General features: G+C 49.7%; 1 protein-coding gene across 1 annotated transcript in view; it reads right to left on the bottom strand.

Moving 5' to 3' along the window:
• Positions 1 to 13,110: 13,110 nt before the first annotated feature.
• NKIRAS1 (NFKB inhibitor interacting Ras like 1) overlaps positions 13,111 to 16,581 on the bottom strand; it is a 54,212-nt gene continuing 50,741 nt past the window's right edge. Inside the window, exons 2-3 of the mRNA XM_075316150.1 lie at positions 14,759 to 14,864; positions 13,111 to 13,370 (exon numbers count right to left, since the gene is read on the bottom strand). Of these exons, the coding sequence (XP_075172265.1) occupies positions 13,111 to 13,370; positions 14,759 to 14,852 (354 nt within the window). The 5' untranslated portion in view covers positions 14,853 to 14,864. The remainder of the gene's footprint in view (positions 13,371 to 14,758; positions 14,865 to 16,581) is intronic.

Genomic DNA, 16,581 nt, shown 5'->3' with positions numbered 1-16,581 from the left:
CGATCGCATACACTCACACACACACACACATTGACGATATTGCACATACGCGCTCATACTCACAACATCCGGAGATACCACATGCTTCTGGCCATGTGATCCTCCGGCAGGTCCTGGAGGCTCACAGCACAATATCGCCGCCGAGAAGCAAGCGATATCCCAGGATGTTGTGAGTATGTGGATGCGATGTGATGTGTGTGTGAGAGTGAGTGTGATCTGATTTGTGCGTGTGTGTGTGTGTGTGTGTTTGTGTGTGCGTGTGTGTATTTTCCGCCGCTGCAGGACCTTGATGCGCTGGTAACTATGCTACCATGGTTACCAGCGCATCTCGTCCCCCGCTCGCACGGGAGCCCACACCAACATACGCCGGCCAGCCCCAGCAATGCGAGGGTATGTGTCGGCTGGTTTGGCGGCGTACGCTGATGTGGGCTCCCAGGGGTATAGTACTCACCTGGTAGTCGGGGCCAGAGCTAGCGGGGCATTGCGTGAGGGGGGCGGGGCATAGCAGAGTTGCCAATGCCTGCAGGGTGCCGGGGCGAGAGGCCAATCTGTGGGGGGGGCGGAGCCTGGGCGAGCGGCCGGCCAATCTGTGTGGGGGCGCAGCCTGGGCGAGCGGCCAATCCGTGCGGGGGGCGGGGCCATGGCGAGCCCAGCGGCCAATCAGCTTTGTGTCACCGTAAGGACACAATTTTGGAGCAAGACAGACAGACAGACAGAATAAGGCAATTATATATATAGATATATATGACTGTGTATAGATTTATGTCTGTTTATATGTGTTTTTCTGAATTCCTCTTTAAGTATGTATATGTACATATGCCTGTATGTGTATGTATCTGTATGTGCGTGTGTATGGGGCCCACTGAGACTCTTTTGCGCGGGCACACAAAAACCTGGAGCTGGCCCTGGTTGTAGCCCATGTCCTGGATACGTCTGTGGTGTGTGGTGGCTCTTGAAGCACTGACTCCAGAAACAGTTCACTCCTTGTGAATCTCCCCCAAATTTTTATATGACTTTTACTTAACAATCCTATCAAGGCTGCGGGTATCCCGGTTGCTTGTGCCCCTTTTTCTACCACACTTTCCTTCCACTCATCTGTCCATTAATATGCTTAGATACAGCACTCTGAACAGCCAGCTTCTTTAGCAATGACCTTTTGTGATTTCTATGAATAAGATCAAGGACAAAGGGAAAAATTACAATATCATAGTAGTAATTTCATCTACTTCCCTTATGTATGGAAAAATAAGTGGAATAACTCCATCAACAGACTGCAAATAATGTATGAGTCCCAAAAGAACCACATACACATAGGAGTGTAAATTTCCAAAAATACATCAATTTTTATTAAAGATTTACATATACAAAAATCAAAAAACACATGATTCATTAATCAGAAGGTATAAGGAGGACCTCTACCAAACATCCACCCCCCACAAAAGTGGAGCAGTGTGTCTAGCTAGCATAGAAATATAGGACAAATAGTAGATTAAGCCCCATATCTTAGTTACAGCTCCCAGAGGTGTACGCTGTCACTAGACAAAATGTATCTCCCAGCTACTGCAGTAGCAGTAGCCAGAGGGAAAGATGTGGCATGGATTTTGCCCAAAGGTCTGTTTTTTTTGCAGACTAAGGCTGCTTTCACACATCCGATTTTTGCCGTCAGGCACAACCCGGCGAATACCGGATAAAACTGATCCGGCGCTGGATGCGTTTTTATCCTCATTGAATTGTATTATCGACGAATTGTGCCTGATGCTCTTGCGTTTCATCCGGCGAAATTTCTGTGTCCAGCTGTTGGAAAAGACGCACAAGGGAACGTTTGTCACCGGCAAAAAACCGCACCGGCGCAGTGTTGTAAAATGAAAGCCTATGGGCGCTGGATCAGTCGATGGAATGTGTTTTTTTCCACATTGACTGTTTTTTAATCTGAGCATGCTCAGATGAGATGTAAATTCATTTCTGGCCCCACTCTCTCTATCTCTCTGTCAATGTCTGTCTCTCTCTGCCGATCTCTCTCTCTCACTGATCACCGGCGCGGCACTGCACAGCTGTCACACTGTCCCAGCGGCTTCTCCTGCTTTTGAAAATGCCAACCGCTCATTATTCCATCTCGTATTCACTGCTTCCCCCGCCGCCTATGATTGGTTGCAGTCAGACGAACCCCCACGCTGAGTGACAGCTGTCTCACTGCAACCAATCACAGCCGCCAGTGGGCGGGTCTATATCTTCCAGTAAAATAAATTAAAAAACGGCGTGCGGTCCCCCTCAATTTTGATACCAGCCAAGGTAAAGCCACACAGCTGAGGGCTGGTATTCTCAGGATGGGGAGCCCAACGTTATGGAGAGCCCCCCCAGCCTGAAAATATCAGCCAGCAGCCGCCCAGAATTGCCGCATCCATTAGATGCAATAGTCCCAGGACTTTACCTGGCTCATCCCGAATTGCCCTGGTGCGGTGGCATTCGGGGTAATAAGGAGTTAATGGAAGCCCATAGCTGCCACTAAGTCCTAGGTTAATCATGGCAGGAGTCTACGAGACACCTTCCATGATTAATCTGTAGTGAAAGTAAATAAACATAAAACACCAAAAAATCTTTTATTTGAAATAAAAGACAAAGAAAAAAAAGAAAGAAAAAAAAAAAAAAACAAAAAAAAAAAACACCCTCTTTCACCTCTTTATTAATCCCCAAACACCCTGCAGATCCTGCGTAATCCACATGAGATCCCACGACGCTTTCAGCTCTGCTACATCGGAAGTTGACAGGAGCAGCAATAGAGCACCACTGCTCACTGTGAGCGCCAAAGAGCAACTGAAGTGAGTCGCGCTGTCAGCAGTGACGTCACTCAGGTTACCCGCGGCCACAGCTGGATTCTCGGTACACACTGCTACAATGGATCCATTTTTTTTTCCTGATCCGTTGCATCAGTTTTACAACAATCTACGCAGAATCCGTTTTATCAGGCACACACTGGATTGTGCCTGACGGCAAAAGAAGGGAATTTTGTTACTTACCGTAAATTCCTTTTCTTCTAGCTCCAATTGGGAGACCCAGACGATTGGGTGTATAGCTACTGCCTCCGGAGGCCACACAAAGCATTACACTAAAAAGTGTAAGGCCCCTCCCCTTCTGGCTATACACCCCCCGTGGGATCACGGGCTGCTCAGTTTTAGTGCTAAAGCAAGAAGGAGGAAAGCCAATAACTGGTTTAAACAAATTCAATCCGAAGTAACATCGGAGAACTGAAACCGTTCAACATGAACAACATGTGTACCCGAAAAAAACAAAAATCCCGAAGGAAACAGGGCGGGTGCTGGGTCTCCCAATTGGAGCTAGAAGAAAAGGAATTTACGGTAAGTAACAAAATTCCCTTCTTCTTCGGCGCTCCATTGGGAGACCCAGACGATTGGGACGTCCAAAAGCAGTCCCTGGGTGGGTAAATTAATACCTCAAGTTAGAGCTGCAAAACAGCCCTCCCCTACGAGGAGGCAACCGCCGCCTGCAGGACTCTTCTACCTAGGCTGGCGTCCGCCGAAGCGTAGGTATGCACCTGATAATGTTTGGTGAAAGTGTGCAGACTCGACCAGGTAGCTGCCTGGCACACCTGTTGAGCCGTAGCCTGGTGTCGTAATGCCCAGGACGCACCCACGGCTCTGGTAGAATGGGCCTTCAGCCCTGATGGAACCGGAAGCCCAGCAGAACGGTAGGCTTCAAGAATTGGTTCCTTGATCCATCGAGCCAGGGTGGATTTGGAAGCCTGCGATCCTTTGCGCTTACCAGCGACAAGCACAAAGAGTGCATCCGAGCGGCGCAGGGGCGCCGTGCGGGAAATGTAGATTCTGAGTGCTCTCACGAGATCCAACAAATGCAAATCCTTTTCATACCGATGAACTGGATGAGGACAAAAGGAAGGTAAGGAGATATCCTGATTGAGATGAAAAGAGGATACCACCTTAGGGAGAAACTCCTGAATCGGGCGCAGCACTACCTTGTCCTGGTGAAAAACCAGGAAGGGAGCTTTGGATGACAGCGCTGCCAGCTCGGATACCCTCCGAAGAGACGTGACCGCTACCAGAAAGGCCACTTTCTGTGAGAGTCGAGAAAGTGAAACATCCCTCAGAGGCTCGAAGGGCGGCTTCTGGAGAGCAACTAGTACCCTGTTCAGATCCCATGGATCTAACGGCCGTTTGTACGGAGGGACGATGTGACAAACCCCCTGCAGGAACGTGCGTACCTGAGGAAGTCGTGCTAGACGCTTTTGAAAAAATACCGATAGCGCTGAGACTTGCCCTTTAAGGGAGCCGAGCGATAAGCCTTTTTCCAAACCAGATTGCAGGAAGGAAAGAAAAGTAGGCAATGCAAATGGCCAGGGGGACACTCCCTGTGCCGAGCACCAGGATAAGAAAATCTTCCACGTTCTGTGGTAGATCTTAGCAGACGTGGGCTTCCTAGCCTGTCTCATGGTGGCCACGACCCCTTGAGATAATCCTGAAGATGCTAGTATCCAGGACTCAATGGCCACACAGTCAGGTTCAGGGCCGTAGAATTCAGATGGAAAAACGGCCCTTGTGACAGTAAGTCTGGCCGGTCTGGTAGCGCCCACGGTTGGCCGACCGTGAGATGCCACAGATCCGGATACCACGACCTCCTCGGCCAGTCTGGGGCGACGAGCAGGACGCGGCGGCAATCGGACCTGATCTTGCGTAGCACTCTGGGCAAGAGTGCCAGAGGGGGAAACACATAGGGCAGCTGGAACTGCGACCAATCTTGCACTAAGGCGTCTGCCGCCAGAGCTCTGTGATCGCGAGACCGTGCCATGAAAGTTGGGACCTTGTTGTTGTGCCGGGACGCCATTAGGTCGACGTCCGGCCTTCCCCAGCGGCGACAGATTTCCTGAAACACGTCCGGGTGAAGGGACCATTCCCCTGCGTCCATACCCTGGCGACTGAGGAAGTCCGCTTCCCAGTTTTCTACGCCGGGGATGTGAACTGCGGATATGGTGGAGGCCGTGGCTTCCACCCACATCAGAATCCGCCGGACTTCCTGGAAGGCTTGCCGACTGCGTGTCCCGCCTTGGTGGTTGATGTATGCCACCGCTGTGGAGTTGTCCAACTGAATTCGGATCTGCTTTCCTTCCAGCCACTGCTGGAAGGCTTGTAGGGCAAGATACACTGCCCTGATTTCCAGAACATTGATCTGAAGGGTGGACTCCTGCTGAGTCCACGTACCCTGAGCCCTGTGGTGGAGAAAAACTGCTCCCCACCCTGACAGACTCGCGTCTGTCGTGACCACCGCCCAGGATGGGGGTAGGAAGGACCTTCCTTGTGATAATGAGGTGGGAAGAAGCCACCATTGAAGAGAGTCCTTGGCCGTCTGGGAAAGGGAGACTTTCCTGTCTAAGGACGTCGACTTCCCGTCCCATTGGCGGAGAATGTCCCATTGAAGTGGGCGCAGATGAAACTGCGCAAACGGGACTGCCTCCATTGCTGCCACCATCTTCCCCAGGAAGTGCATGAGGCGTCTTAAGGGGTGCGACTGGCCTTGAAGGAGAGAGTGCACCCCTGTCTGTAGTGAACGCTGCTTGTCCATCGGAAGCTTCACTATCGCTGAGAGAGTATGAAACTCCATGCCAAGATATGTTAGTGATTGGGTCGGTGACAGATTTGACTTTGAAAAGTTGATGATCCACCCGAAAGTCTGGAGAGTCTCCAGCGCAACGTTCAGGCTGTGTTGGCATGCCTCTTGAGAGGGTGCCTTGACAAGTAGATCGTCCAAGTAAGGGATCACCGAGTGTCCCTGAGAGTGCAAGACTGCTACCACTGCTGCCATGACCTTGGTGAAAACCCGTGGGGCTGTCGCCAGACCAAATGGCAGGGCTACGAACTGAAGGTGTTCGTCTCCTATAACGAAGCGTAGAAAACGCTGGTGCTCTGGAGCAATCGGCACGTGGAGATAAGCATCCTTGATGTCTATTGATGCTAGGAAATCTCCTTGAGACATTGAGGCAATGACGGAGCGGAGAGATTCCATCCGGAACCGCCTGGTTTTCACGTGCTTGTTGAGCAGTTTTAGGTCCAGAACAGGACGGAAAGAGCCGTCCTTTTTTGGCACCACAAACAGATTGGAGTAAAAACCTTGACCTCGTTCCTGAAGAGGAACAGGGATCACCACTCCTTCTGCCCTTAGAGAGCACACCGCCTGCAGAAGAGCATCGGCTCGGTCGGGATGTGGGGAAGTTCTGAAGAACCGAGGCGGAGGACGAGAACTGAACTCTATCCGGTACCCGTGAGACAAAATGTCTGTTACCCACCGGTCTTTGACCTGTGGCAGCCAAATGCCGCAAAAGCGGGAGAGCCTGCCACCGACCGAGGATGCGGAGAGAGGAGGCCGAAAGTCATGAGGCAGCCGGCTTGGAAGCGGTTCCTCCGGCTGCTTTCTTTGGGCGTGAGTGAGTCCGCCAGGAATCTGAGCTCCTCTGCTCCTTCTGAGTCCTTTTGGACGAGGAGAATTGGGCCCTGCCCGAACCTCGAAAGGACCGAAACCTCGACTGTCCCCTCCACTGTTGAGGTTTGCTTGATCTGGGCTGGGGTAAGGAAGAGTCCTTACCCTTGGACTGTTTAATGATTTCAGCCAATTGCTCACCAAACAGTCTGTCTTGAGATAATGGCAAACTGGTTAAGCATTTTTTGGAAGCAGAATCTGCTTTCCATTCCTTTAACCATAAGGCTCTGCGTAAAACCACAGAGTTGGCGGACGCCATTGACGTACGGCTGGTAGAGTCCAAGACCGCATTGATAGCGTAAGTCGCAAACGCAGACATTTGCGAGGTCAAGGACGCCACTTGCGGCACTGATGGACGTATGACAGAGTCCACCTGCGCCAGACCAGCTGAAATAGCTTGGAGTGCCCACACGGCTGCGAATGCTGGAGCAAACGACGCGCCGATAGCTTCATAGACAGATTTCAACCAAAGGTCCATCTGTCTGTCATTGGCATCTTTAAGTGAAGCCCCATCTTCCACTGCAACTATGGATCTAGCCGCAAGCCTGGAGATTGGGGGGTCCACCTTTGGACACTGGGTCCAGCGTTTGACCACGTCAGGGGGAAAGGGATAACGTGTATCCTTAAGACGTTTGGAGAAACGCTTATCTGGATAAGCATGGTGTTTCTGGACTGCTTCTCTGAAGTCAGCGTGGTCCAGAAAAGTACTCAATTTACGTTTGGGATACCTGAAATGGAATTTCTCCTGCTGTGCTGCTGCCTCCTCCGCTGGAGGAGAAATATCCAGCAGTCTATTGATGGCCGCTATAAGATCATTCACCATGGCGTCACCATCAGGGGTATCCAGGTTGAGAGCAGTCTCAGGATTAGACTCCTGATCACCTAGCTCTGTCTCATCATACAGAGAATCCTCTCGCTGAGACCCTGACCAGCGTGATGACGCCGAGGGTCTCTCCCAGCGAGCTCGCTTAGGCTGCCTGGGACTGTCGTCCGAGTCAGAGCCTTCAGCCTGTGATGCCTGGGACCCCCTTGGAGCACGGATTAGTTCCAACTGAGGGGGACCGGGGAACATTGAATCAGCAGTGCCCATGGTCTGAGTGACCGGCCTGGACTGCAAAGTTTCTAGAATTTTTGTCATAGTCACAGACATCTTATCAGCAAAAACTGCAAACTCTGTCCCCGTCACCGGGGCAGGTTTCACAGGCGTCTCTGCCTGGGCCACTACTAGCATAGACTCCGGCTGACGAAGTGGCACAGGGACCGAACATTGCACACAATGGGGGTCAGTGGAACCTGCCGGTAGATCAGCCCCACATGCGGTACAGGCAGCATATAAAGCCTGTGCCTTGGCACCCTTGCTTTTTGCGGATGACATGCTGTTGTCTCCTCAGAGCAATATAGGGGTATAAGCCAAGAAGCGACCGTACAGTGCAATATATAGGTACAGACAAAAGTACACAAAACAACACTGTGGCACTAGTGGGGTCAGCACCTAGGTGCTGCTTACCGCCCGCTTAACAGCGGGTGTGTGGTCGCCAGAATCCCCTGTCTGGGTCTCCCAGGGCTATGTCCGTTCTCCAGCTCAGACTGCGTGCAGGAATGGCTGCCGGCGTCCTGTGAAGCGGGGCGGGCCGTGGGCGTGCTGCAGACAAAGAGCGGGAAACTGGCGTCCCACTGTGCCCAGTGAGAGGGCTGGAGTATGTAAATAAGACTCCAGCCCTCGGCGCTGACTATTGTACAGCGTCTCTCCCCTTCCCTGACTGACAGGGCTGGGGGCGGGAACGAAACGTAACTAGGCCGCAGAAGCCGGGGACTAGATTTATAAGCGCTGCCGTCGTAAAAGCACGGTCGGCGCGAAGTCCCCGGCGCACCACAAGTCTCAGCCGCGCCGCAGTCTCCGGGGGCGGCCGGCGCGGTAGTTCCCCACACATAAACTCACTCAGCTAAGCTGCAGTGAGTATAACCCAAGCGCGCAGCGCTACTGTCCCCGGCGCACTAGAACACCCAGCAACGCTGGAGTGTGTCTGTGCCTGTCTGTACGGGGACACAGAGTACCTGAATGTTGCAGGGCCTTGTCCCTGACGGTACCCAGCTCCGTATCCAGCAGGATCTCCGGGTCTGTGGATGGAGCCCGGCCTCAGAGCCTGGAGGCCGGTAAGATCCCACTTCACCAGAGCCCTCAGGGGGATGGGGAAGGAAAACAGCATGTGGGCTCCAGCCTCCGTACCCGCAATGGGTACCTCAACCTTAACAAACACCGCCAACAAGAGTGGGGTGAGAAGGGAGCATGCTGGGGGCCCTTTAGCATGGGCCCTCTTTTCTTCCATCCGATATAGTCAGCAGCTACTGCTGACTAAACAGTGGAGCTATGCGTGGATGTCTGACCTCCTTCGCACAAAGCTTGAAAACTGAGCAGCCCGTGATCCCACGGGGGGTGTATAGCCAGAAGGGGAGGGGCCTTACACTTTTTAGTGTAATGCTTTGTGTGGCCTCCGGAGGCAGTAGCTATACACCCAATCGTCTGGGTCTCCCAATGGAGCGCCGAAGAAAAACGGATGTATGAAAGTAGCCTAAGTGGGGTGGCATGCCACACTGGGGCATGGGGGCACTCGTTACCAGGCCAATTCTGTTCTTGGGGAGGATTACGGTGGCAAGGCTTGGCTCAGTGACCCCGGCGATGTTGTTTGTAAGAAGATAAGGGGGAAAAAAAAAAAAGTTATTTACAAGGGGACATGTTGTGATGCCACCTGTGGTGTGCGACAAGATAGGTGCTGCCGCTGCTGTTCAGTTCCCTTGGGGCCGGTGGTGATGCAGCTGAGTTGGGCCAGCTCTCCACAGGTAGAGCTGGGAGATAGATGTAATGGCGGGGTGCAGGGCCGGAGGCAATAATCGGGCAACACAGGAACGCGGTCACAAGGTCTTTATTCATAGTTAATAGTTCCAGGTTACTACGACTAGTTAGAGGCTGCCCTTGGAGTGCTGTGTCCTGCTGTGATGGGCTCCAGCTGATGCCCAGATAGTTCGGAGGCACAACCCGGTACACCCTTGTGTGTTCCTTTCCTGGTCGTCTTCCTGCGCTAGCCTCTCCCGCCTGCAGTACGCTTCACACACAGAGACCCAAGCCAGTGTCCACGGATCCCTTTTGTGGGTGGCTTTCTTGCCTTGTCCCTTGGTCCTATGTGGTCACCTTTTTACTGGATGTGTGTGGATGTGGCTTCTGTACTTGCAGTAGCCTCAGCTTCCGGTTTGCTAGCTGAGCCTTGTAGTTCTCCACTAGTTGAGGCGCCGGTCCACTTTGTGGCCAAGTCCCTCCACACCGGTATACCAGCTGTGGATTCAAGCCCATGGGTGAATGGCGCACTTCCCTGATCCTGGGACGAGCTGGTCCAGCTCCAGACCTCAGGACCTCTCTCCTCCGCGTCCACTTCCTGACTGACTAACATTCTACAGTTTGCTCCCACTAACTAAACTCCACCTCCAGCCTCCAGACTGGCTTCAGGATGGTGCTTTCCCCGAGGCGACTGCTTAGGTTGCAACCCCCCCTAACCACGGCCTAATGGAGCGTGACTAAATTAAGAGTGTTTGTTTGTGTGTATACCGACTTGTGACCTCCTACTTACCCGGGAATGGGATACCACAACTCTGGCGGAGGTGCAGTACCTCTGTGGCAACTGGAGCCTCAGGGGTGCCACACTAGCTCAGTGGTTAGCAGCACTGGGGGGTTCTGAGTTCAAATCCCACCATGGACAACATCTGCAAGGAGTTTGTATGTGCTCGCTGTGTTTGTGTGCGTTTCCTCCAGGTTTTCCAGTTTCCTCCCACCCTCCAAAGACATAGGGAATTTAGATTGTGAGCCCCAATGGGGACAGCATTGCTGATATATAAATCTCTGAATTGTAAAGCACTATGGAATAGGCTAGAATTACATAAAAATAAAAGATTATTATTATGTCTGTGTAAAATTATGGAGACATGTCCGATATTAACAATGCAAATTACGGCTCCGTAAAAAATCTATATATATATAGTTGCCTTATTCTGTCTGTCTGTCTTGCTCCAAAATTGTGTCCTTACGGTGACAAACAGCGGATTGGCCGCTTGCCTCGCTTCGGCTCCGCCCCCCGCACGGATTGGCCGTTCGCCTCGGCTCCGCCCCCCCCGCACGGATTGGCCTCTCGACCCTGCCCCGCCCCCCTCACGCATTGCACGCTCGCTCTGGCCCCGCCCCCCGGACGCATTCCTCGAACCAATACAGAGACCCGACTGCCAGGTGAGAACAGACACACACACACACATCAGATCACACTCACTCTCACACACACACACATCAGATCGCATCCACATACTCACAACATCCCGTGATATCGCTTGCTTCTCGGCGGCGATACTGTGCAGTGACCTTCCAGGACCTGCCGGAGGATCACATGGCCGGAAGCATGTGGTATCTCCAGATGTTGTGATTGTGTTAGCGCGTATGTGCGATATCTTCAGTGTGTGTGTGAGTGTATGCGATCGGATGTGTGTGAGTGTGTTCTGATGTGTGAGTGTGTGTGTGTGAGTGTATGCGATCGGATGTGTGCGAGTGTGTTCTGATGTGTGAGTGTGAGTGTGAGTGTGTGTGTGTGTGTGTGTGTGTGTATGCGATCGGATCTGTGAGTGTCGGCAGAGAAGCACGCCGTGCAGCACAGCTGCTGGGACCGCCCACCGGTGGGCACAGGGAGAAGTGGGGTGTGTGTGTGTGAGTGTATGCGATCAGATGTGTGCATGTATACTGTCTGATGTGTGACTGTGGAGCACGATGGGGAGTGCGCAGCATGGGGGATGGAGCACGATGGGGAGTGCGCAGCATGGGGGATGGAGCACGATGGGGGGTGCGCAGCATGGGGGATGGAGCACGATGGGGGGTGCGCAGCATGGGGGATGGAGCACGATGGGGGGTGCGCAGCATGGGGGATGGAGCACGATGGGGGGTGCGCAGCATGGGGGATGGAGCACGATGGGGAGTGCGCAGCATGGGGGATGGAGAACGATGGGGAGTGCGCAGCATGGGGGATGGAGCACGATGGGGAGTGCGCAGCATGGGGGATGGAGCACGATGGGGAGTGCGCAGCATGGGGGATGGAGCACGGTGGGGAGTGCGCAGCATGGGGGATGGAGCACGATGGGGAGTGCGCAGCATGGGGGATGGAGCACGGTGGGGAGTGCGCAGCATGGGGGATGGAGCACGGTGGGGAGTGCGCAGCATGGGGGATGGAGCACGGTGGGGAGTGCGCAGCATGGGGGATGGAGCACGATGGGGAGTGCACAGCATGGGGAATGGAGCACGATGGGGAATGCGCAGCATGGAGGATGGAGCACGATGGGGAGTGTGCAGCATGGGGGATGGAGCACGATGGGGAGTGCGCAGCATGGGGGATGGAGCACGGTTGGGAGTGCGCAGCATGGGGGATGGAGCATGATGGGAAATGTGCAGCATGTGCGATGGAGCACGATGAGGAGTGCGCAGCATGGTGGCTGGAGCACGATGGGGGGTGCACACCTCCCCCCAAAACACACACACACACACACACTGCACAACACACCACACACACACACACACACACTGGGAACCACAAACACTGCCCTACACAGACACCCACACACACAACACACACACACACACACACACACAACACCCAACACACAAACACCGCGGCACACACAAATATATGCACATACCGCACAACACACACATTGCACAAAACATACCTCCCCCAAAACACACACACCCACACCCCACACCCACACAAACCGCGCAACACACACACAGCGCTCCACAAATAACGCAACACACAACACCGCTCTCACCCCCCGCCACACCCAGACAACACCCAGAACATGTACAGCCCCTGCACAAACACTTGGTAACTACACACAACATCTATCTATCTATATATAACAAAAATCATACATTAACTACACAATACGTAAATTATAGAATACCCGATGCATAGAATCGGGCCACCTTCTAGTAAATATATAAATAAATATGGACCGGCCAGCACTCAGATGCCATCAGAGTGCTTTCCATTTATCACAGACTGTTAGAGATTACTCACATTTGCGTTGTTTTTTTTTTTTTTTTTTTTAAATAAAACACACAACCACATTGGTCCGATTTTCATCCAGAAAAGTTGGACAGGTAAATTCGGTTTGGTATTCCATAGATCATGCGAGTGCATTACACCCATTGACTTGCATTGGCGAGTCTTGATCATTTTACACAAACATATCTTATAGTATCAACCTGTCATTTTTTCCTAAGGCCGAATACAGCTGAGGGGAAAACAAAATACATGCAGATCAGCCCTGCTTCATTGAATTAAATGGGTCGGAGTGCAATGCAATTTTGTCTCATATTGCACTCGCCCGTTTTATTAGCAAGGGTGAGCGAGCCCTTAGATTAGAGAAGGTGAACAAGATTTTATTCACCACTCCACCCCAATACAAGAAAAACTGATGAAAATCATAAAAAAAAAAAAACCTGAACGCACGCAGAGGATACACTGAAGAGCACGCCAGCAGTGTCAGGTTAGGCTACATACACACTCAGTGCTGAGCATTACACAGTTAAGACCAGTCATTCACCTCTTTTTTATCTCGGAAACGTTCTATATCTCTCTTCAGTTGCTCAACCTTTTGGAAGGATTCCTGACTGTCCACACTGTAGACAAGGATAAAGCCATCGGCAATGGAGAAGTAATGCACCGGCAGCTCTGTGCCTTCCTGAAGTCCCTGTGTGTCATAAAGGCGCAGCTGTTCCTTCACTCCACGCTCTGTTTCCACTGAAGCAATATATACATCTTCCAGGGTTTCAATACTTTCTTGTCCTGCAACAAGCCAAAAATAATTCCTCCCGTAAAAAAATAAATAAAAATGTATCAGTTCAAATGAACATCCAAGATGTTTCCATTCTTCTCGCTGTGACTGTATACTGTATAAATATCCATTTAACCCATTTTAAAGAATACGACTAGGGCCGGTTCCACACATTCATCAAACAGATTGTTCTTACATCAAAAGATTTGGCTCAACTTCCAGAAATAGTTTTGTAATTGGGTTTCATTAAAGGGATCCTGTCAGATGCAATATGCACCCAGAACCACGAGCAGTTCTGGGTATATATTGCTAATCCCTGCCTAACCGTCCTTGTATCTAGTAGAATAGATAAAGAGATCTTTAGAAAAAGTATTTCTAAAGATCTTGTATAATATGCTAATGAGTGCAGGGACTAGTCGCAAAAGCTGTTAGTTCTTGTGCCCAAAGGGACATACCAACATGCTATTCAATGCAGCATCACCAGTGGTGACGCACATACCTGTGTCCGCTGCTCTGAATGCGCGGCACTTCCGGTCATGTGCAGTATGAAGCCGGGAGTACGCATGCTGGCTTCAGAGAGGTCTAGTGCGCATGGCCAGAAGTGCTGGGACTTCGGATCAGCAGTGACAGCGGACATAGGTACACCCATCACCGCTGGTGATGCTGCATTGAATAGCATGTTTGCATGCCCCTGTTGGTGTACTAACATGCTAAGAGAGCGGAATGAGTACAGGAACTAATGCCCTTGTGACTAGTCACTGGCCTCATTAGCATATTATAAAGGATCTTTAGAAATACTTTTTCTAAAGAGCTCTTTATCTATGCTAGTGTATACAGGGAAGGCAGGGATTAGAACTATGTACCCAGAACTGCTCGTGGTTCTGGCTGCATATTGCACCTGACAGGTTCCCTTTAAAAATATTACACTTTTCAGCTTTTACAGGCTCTTTTTGTAGTTGCACATTCAATTTTGTTGTAGTCTGTGGTCATAAATCAACTAAGAAGAACTCTGAAAATTACAGACAAAAGCTACACACTGACAGGCATTGTGCGATGACTGATGGATTCTCAGGTAACTCATTATGCAAAGTAAACGCTATAAAAGAAGGCAAACAATAAAAATACATACGATAATTGACAAGATGATTAAAAAAAATAATAAAATTATATATAGAGAGTCTATAAAGCCATTTAATTCAATCACACACTACATTACAGCTGGAATATCCAACCAAATTTATTTTTTTTTGCAGGTGATTAAGCTAAATGGTGACTGTGGCAAACACTTTATGAGATCAGATGTGCCTTGTTTGACAAATTAACAGCAAATAATTTGTGCAAGAAGAGAGAAAGACAATGGTCAGCCACAGTTTCTGAAATATATACCGTAATATCTCACCAATGATGTGCTTTCCATACAGCACCTGCTCGAGGATAGCAGTTTTGCCAACTCCTGCCTGTCCACAAACAACTATGCGACTTCCTTTTCCCATGTTTAATCAATTCTGTATGGAAAAAAATAAAACACTGAAGAGTTAAAACAGTAGTGACAAGATGCGTAACCAGCATGTAGTAGTAAAAAATGCTATAGACTCTCGTGTCTCCCGTCATTGGAATATTATTGTTTATCTTACCCATATTTTTAATCTGTCTGTTAATGTCATTTGTTCAATAAATCATGTCCATTTTATTACTGTACACTTTAAATGTGCACATTTGTTTGCTATGCAGCTTTTTCTCTCTTCATGGTCATTACTTTTTGCATAGTTTTGTAGCACTCCTCAGTCTAGTTACAGTGCCTTGCAAAAGTATTTGACCCTCTTGAATTTTTCAACCTTTTCCCACATTTCAGGCTTCAAACATAAAAAGCTAAAAATTTTAATGTTATGGTGAAGAATCAACAACAAGTGGGACACAGTTGTAAAGTTGAATGAAATTTATTGCTTATTTTAAACTTTTTTAAAAAATAAATAACTGAAAAGTGGGGCGTGCAATATTATTCATCCCCTTTACTTTCAGTGCAGAAAACTCACTCCAGACATTCATTGAGGATCTCTGAATGATCCAATGTTGTCCTAAATTATGGATGATGATAAATATAAGCCACCTGTGTGTAATCTAGTCTCTGTATAAATGCACCTGCTCTGTGATAGTCTCAGTGTTCTGTTTAAAGGACAGATAGCTTCATTCCTACCCTAACCTACTGTATCCTCACCTATCTCTTGTAGCCTGTGAGCCCTCGCGGGCAGGGACCTCTATCCTCCTGTACCTGTCTGTGTCTTGTATTGTTTATGATTATTGTACTTGTCCCTATTATGTAAACCCTTTCACATGTAAAGCGCCATGGAATTGATGGCGCAATAATAATAATAATAATAATAATATTATTATTAATGATGAAGACCAAGGAACACAACAAGCAGGTCCATGATACTGTTGTGGAGAAGTTTACAGCTAGATTTGGTTACAAAAAGATTTCCAAAACTTCAAACATCCCAAGGAGCACTGTGCAAGCGATCATATTGAAATGGACGGAGTAACGTACCACTACAAATCTACCAAGACCCGGCCGTCCATCCATCCATCAAGACAAGGAGAAGACTGATCAGAGATGCAGACAAGAGGCCCATGATCACTCTGGATGAACTGCAGAGATCTACAGCTGAGGTGGGAGAGTCTGTCCATAGGACAACAATCAGTCGTACACTGCACAAATCTGGCCTTATGGAAGAGTGGCAAGAAGAAAGCCATTTCTCAAAGATATCCATAAAAAGTGTTGTTTAAAATTTGCCACAAGCCACCTGCGAGACACACCATATAAAGAGAAGGGCTGCACACCAGTGACAGTGCAAGGAGAATAAATGTAAAGCAGAAACTGCTGTGTGAATACTGACATAAACAATACAATCGCTATATGTAGAAATGAAAGTATGAAAATGGAATCTGCATAACTGCCATGAACTTTAAGAATAAGGAGAAATTTGGCTACAACACCCAACACCTCATCACGGTATTCTCTACGTTGGGGTCCCTAGGTAATATGTGTCCTCTCTTGCAGTAAAAAAAAAAACAAAAAAAAAAAAACAAACTTGCCGTGTTTGGGAAGCTGAGACCCAGGCTATATTTGTATAATGTGGACTGGCAATAGGTGTGGGTGGGGCCAAGTTCACAAACGAAAGACTACAAATCAATTAAGAAATAACATCTAGAACACCATGCTAA

This window comes from Anomaloglossus baeobatrachus, chromosome 6 (assembly GCF_048569485.1).
Source record: "Anomaloglossus baeobatrachus isolate aAnoBae1 chromosome 6, aAnoBae1.hap1, whole genome shotgun sequence".
Taxonomy (NCBI): Eukaryota; Metazoa; Chordata; class Amphibia; order Anura; family Aromobatidae; genus Anomaloglossus; species Anomaloglossus baeobatrachus.
The sequence above is the reverse complement of the archived record's forward strand: the minus strand, read 5'-3'. Positions and strand labels throughout refer to the sequence as shown.